The sequence below is a fragment of the Primulina eburnea genome, chromosome 13 (assembly GCF_022965805.1).
Source record: "Primulina eburnea isolate SZY01 chromosome 13, ASM2296580v1, whole genome shotgun sequence".
Lineage (NCBI taxonomy): Eukaryota > Viridiplantae > Streptophyta > Magnoliopsida > Lamiales > Gesneriaceae > Primulina > Primulina eburnea.
The window spans coordinates 20,392,400-20,397,630 of NC_133113.1; the positions used below are offsets into that span (position 1 = coordinate 20,392,400).

The 5,231-nt window shown below is 37.9% G+C and overlaps 1 protein-coding gene across 1 annotated transcript; it reads left to right on the plus strand.

The window, feature by feature from the left end:
- Window positions 1-1,828: 1,828 nt before the first annotated feature.
- LOC140810549 (pentatricopeptide repeat-containing protein At1g31430-like) lies at window positions 1,829-4,662 on the plus strand. The gene has a single exon (XM_073168379.1). It carries the CDS (start codon window positions 1,909-1,911, stop codon window positions 4,099-4,101), a length of 2,193 nt encoding a protein of 730 aa, XP_073024480.1. The 5' UTR covers window positions 1,829-1,908; the 3' UTR covers window positions 4,102-4,662.
- The last annotated feature ends 569 nt before the right edge of the window (window positions 4,663-5,231 follow it).

The window sequence follows — 5,231 nt, forward strand, 5'->3', positions numbered from 1 at the left end:
CAGTACACAACATCACATATGCTAATCTCGAGCTCAAGCGACCTTTATCCATGTTTTAGGAGACTGAATCGACTAGGAACGAATTTGGATCATACATTGTTTACAAATGAGTTTCAACATCGAATTACGATTCATTTGTATTAAAGTATAATCAAGGTCTTTATCTATGTTTGATAACATGGGTATACATATAAAGAATTAACAAACCATTAAATGATGAATAATATTAAAATAAAGATTGTTTATTACAACGTAATCAATAAAATCCTAGCCAACAATTGGCTTGCAGAGCATCTACTCTAACAGGTGCGACGGGGAATTTCTGGGCGCTCTCATTGTCCTCAATGTCACACTTTTCTGGAGGATATTTCTCATGTGTTCTGGTACTATAAGCAATGTGGCCTCTCTTAGACATTTCAGATGTGGCTCCTTTGTGGGTTTATTTTGTATAGTTCATTATGGTCAAGGGGAAGACCTTTGAACTTCTGTTTTGTTACGCTGCAGTTTGTGGTTAGCTGGAAATAAACTTGTTTTTGAAAGTAGGATCTCATCGCTGCATTATATATGTAGGAATTCAACCAAAATCTCACACAAAAAAGATCATGAATTAATAAGATGGAATGATATATCTATTTTTATGAGACATGTAGGGTGAATTCCAAAAGAAAATTCATGAGGTTTTAAACTCAAAATGGACAATATAATGTCATTGTAAAGATATGTGATTTTCATTATACAACAAGTGTTATCAGTTCCATGGTAGAAATCGAGCCATGTGGGTGGAATCCTCAGATGCTTAAACGAAGAAGATGAGGGCTTCCAGTAAATCTGTTATGAGATCGAGGTAAACGATGCTCCAAATATTCATATAAAGCATGTGCTTCCAATGCAATGGAGAGGAGTGGTCTCGAGGATGGATTGATGGGATTGAGAAGATGTCCTGACCACGAGAAGAATAGCAATATGCTTACCCTTGCAAATAAATAGTTTTTGGATGAATTTTATGTTTTCCTTTCCTTCATAAATCTCTGCCGGTGCACAAATCTTTCCGGTTGCTAATCGAACATGGCGACCACCACCACTTGGCTTTATCAAAGTTAATATGGACCCTCCTGTAGTTGCTTCACTGGATTTTTTTCCCGTGGGATTAGTGGCTCATGACTATAATGGGATGGTCTTATTCGCCGCTGCAAAGTGTATTCCGGGATTTTTCTCCCATTCTCCCATCATGTAGCTGATATGATTGCAGTTAGAGATGGAGTTAAAATGGAAACACAATTCCAGGAAAACAAAGTGGTTGGTTGAATCTGTTGCGAAGAAGATGATCCATGCTATACAAGTTTATTCCCCGTTTCCCATGGATGAATTGCTAGCTGCAGAGATTCGAAGTTTGTGCTCAAGATCCGTTGGTGCATGCTTCAATCGTACACTGCGCGCTCTCAAGCCAACCAAGTGGCTCACCTACCAGCCAAAAGTAGCTTGCAATCTCGTTGTAATTCTTATATTAGGGATGTCATTCCCATCATTTTGTCCAAAGTTGTACTCTTCGATATGATTAATTTATGGTGCAACCCATTTTAAAAATAAATTACATAGATAGGTTCACACAAATTTCAATTGCAAATTATGATTTCCAATTTTTTTTTAAACATTATGTTATACTTTCTTTTTTCTTTTCTTGTAATACTATGCTATGCTTTGTTAAATATTTTCTATGAGTAGTATTATGTATAAAAGTAATAATGAAAAAATATACGTAAAAATTATAAATAAATGAAAGAAATTATTCCAGGTCATATTTCAAACTATCCGATTCAGTAGGCTAACACAAGAAATTAATATCTGCGACTGCTCATCCAAGTCTTTGTTTATTGTTGGCATTTGTACTTGCATGAAGTATGCATCCACATGAGTTTAGCAAAGAAAAGTGCATTCCCAGGCATCGGGTCCTTTTTAAGCAGCAAGCTCCCTCCGAGAACCACCATTTCTTGCACAATTTTGGACTCTTTACTGCAACAATGCCAAGGTTTCAAGTGTTTCAATCAAATCTTGTGTCAGATGATCAGCACTGGGCTGATCAAGGACACGTATGGGGCCAGCAGAGTCCTTAAGTTTTCCACTGATTCACCCTTTGTTCACATTGGTTATTCTTACAAAATCTTCATCAACATCGAGACCTCGAATGGGTTCATATGGAACACCATGTTGCGGGCATTTATGCAGAGAAAAAGTGTCCAAGATTCGATCTTTCTGTACAAAACAATGTTAAAGAACGGTTTCTTGTGCATTGATAATTATACTTACCCAATCTTGATACAGAGCTGCTCTCTGGGTGGTTTAGAAATTGAGGGGAAAGAGTTGCATGATCACGTGGTGAAAATGGGTTTTGAGGATGATGTTTATGTGGTGAATAATTTCATTAGTATGTATAGCGGTTGTGGTAACATAGATGATGCTAGGAAGGTGTTTGATGGAAGTCCTGTGCCGGACTTGATTTCCTGGAATACTATGTTGGCAGGATATGTTTCGATGGAAAATATCGAAGAGGCGAAGATTTTTTATGCTTGGATGCCGAAAAAGAATGTGATTGCTTCAAATTCTATGATAGTGTTGTTGGGTAAAAGTGGCAGGGTGAGTGAGGCGCATCAATTGTTTAATGAGCTGGAGAAAAAGGATTTCATATCCTGGACCGCATTAATATCTTGTCATGAGCAAAATGGGATGTATGCAGAGGCTTTGAATCTGTTTGTTAATATGCATTTGAATGGTGTTGGTGTAGATGATGTCACCATTGTTACAGTGCTTTCTGCGTGTGCACATCTGTTAAGCATCAGAATGGGGAAAACGGTTCACGGCTTAGTCTTGAGAATTGGCTTTGAACCTTATGTGAATCCACAGAATGCTTTGATTAACATGTACTCCAGATGTGGGGACGTGTTGGAAGCACAGAAACTGTTTGATTCGGGTTGTGTACTGGACATGATTTCTTGGAATTCTATGATATTTGGATACATCAAACGTGGATTGATTGAAAAAGCTAGGGAGTTGTTTGATAACATGCCTGAAAAAGATGTTGTAACATGGGGTTCAATAATATCTGGTTATACCCATCTTAGTAAATTCTCTGAGACTTTAGCGTTGTTTAATGACATGCAGCGTGCAGGCATTAAGCCTGACGAAACCACTTTGGTTAGCGTAGTTTCAGCTTGTGCCCACCTTGCTGCCCTTGACCAAGGTAAATGGGTAGATGCTTACATACGAAAGAACGGGATGAGGGTTAATACGATTCTTGGGACTACTCTTATTGACATGTACATGAAATGTGGAAGCATAGAAAATGCAATGGAGGTGTTTTGTGGCATGAAGGAAACTGGGGTTTCTTCATGGAATGCTCTAATCCTCGGCTATGCCACTAATGGGCTGGCAGTAAAGGCACTCGAGATATTTGAGGAGATGAAGAAAAGTGGAACAGTGCCTAATGAAATCACCTTTGTGGCAGTTCTTGGTGCTTGTCGACATATGGGCCTTGTAGAAGAGGGACGCCGATATTTTGATTCAATGGTTAAAATATACAACATCAAACCAAATATCAAGCATTACGGATGTTTGGTTGACCTTCTTGGACGCACAGGTTTGCTCAAGGAAGCTGAGGAAGTGATTGACACAATGCCAATGGCACCAGATATAGCCACTTGGGGTGCTCTACTCGGTGCTTGCAAAAAACATGGTGACAAGAAAATGGGAGAAAGAATAGGGAGGAAACTCATCGAACTTCAGCCTGAGCATGATGGTTTTCATGTTTTATTGTCCAACATATATGCGTCGAAAGGTAATTGGGTTGACGTTCAGGAGATCAGAGAGATGATGACGCATCAAGGTGTTGTTAAAACTCCTGGATGTAGCATGATTGAAACCAATGGTGTTGTTCAGGAATTCCTTGTTGGAGATAAATTGCATCCTCAGATCAAGGAGATAGAGGGGATGCTGAATAAAATGATTCAGAGAATGAAGAGACGGGAGCATACAATAGGTGCAGATGACGTTCTACTTAACATGGATGAAGAGGAAAAAGAAACTAATCTCTTTGGTATAGGGTGGTAAAAGTTGCCTCCACCATCTTGTGTCGCTGTCACTGTGACACAGCAGTTGAAACGTAATGCTTGGGCTCGCAGATCGCATATTTTACAGCATGTTAGCAAGCTAATAACAAGTAAAAACACCAGTGTCATATGGAAACTGTCGGGATGCTGTTGCATTTTGATTTGGCCAAACCAACACATTACATTTCTTGTTATGGCACAAAACTACATTGATTTCAACATTCTCTATGGAAGCTGTGGACACTTTTCAACTGCTGTAGACCAGCATCTGATCATGCAGGAGACAGGCACTTGATGATTGATTGTAGTATTTTTTTTCCCAGTTTCGCTCTAGTTTTGACAATTTCAATAGGGAGTTTTCCTTTGCCACAAACACAATGTCCTTGAGGCTCATAAGTAGCCACTCCTCCTGGGATTCATGATAGAGAAATCATGAAGCACGAGTATCATTAAAAGATTCAGAAATCTTTGGTTTATAACTTTCTGTTTCTTTGAGAACTCAAATCTATACATCCGGTATTAAATGAACCGTGTGCTTGTTCAATATAGAGGAGATATAATTTATTTATTTGTAAAATTACACAAAAGATTCTCAAATTTATTTGTGCCCATTGCGTCTATCTCTTTGCTTTTGTGTCGGACTGTCAAAACCCACTCCGGTATGGACAGCAATCAAGGTCAGTGACTCATTCAGTGCACAAGAAATCATCATTAATTAATGAAGGTCCATTTGCTGCTTAGTTTTTGATAAGAAAAAGACAGGCAATCCCTTCATTAAATTTTTAGATTTTCATACTTGTTAATATCTGGTAATTTTTTTTAAAAAAAATAGTATGTCATATGTGTCATAGTATGCACTTTATGTGAATGAAAAACTTTATAGTATGCACTTTATAATAGTATTACCACTGACGAGGTTGACAAAGAAGTCATATGACAAGAGAAAGGGAAACTTTTGGCATGAAAAACTTATTTTGATGGGTTGGATCATGGGTGGTCATATGTGTCATATAGTATGCACTTTATGTGAATGAATTGTATATTTTGATGATAATGTTTGGATTATGCTTTAATGAAAAATTAAAAAATGGTTATGTTAAAGTTTAGTCAGTTTTTGTTAATACGAGATTT

What these genes read in the sequence shown, in the direction of transcription:
- LOC140810549 (XM_073168379.1), top strand. Translation starts at nt 1,909, where the DNA reads ATGAGTTTAGCAAAGAAAAGTGCATTCCCAGGCATCGGGTCCTTTTTA.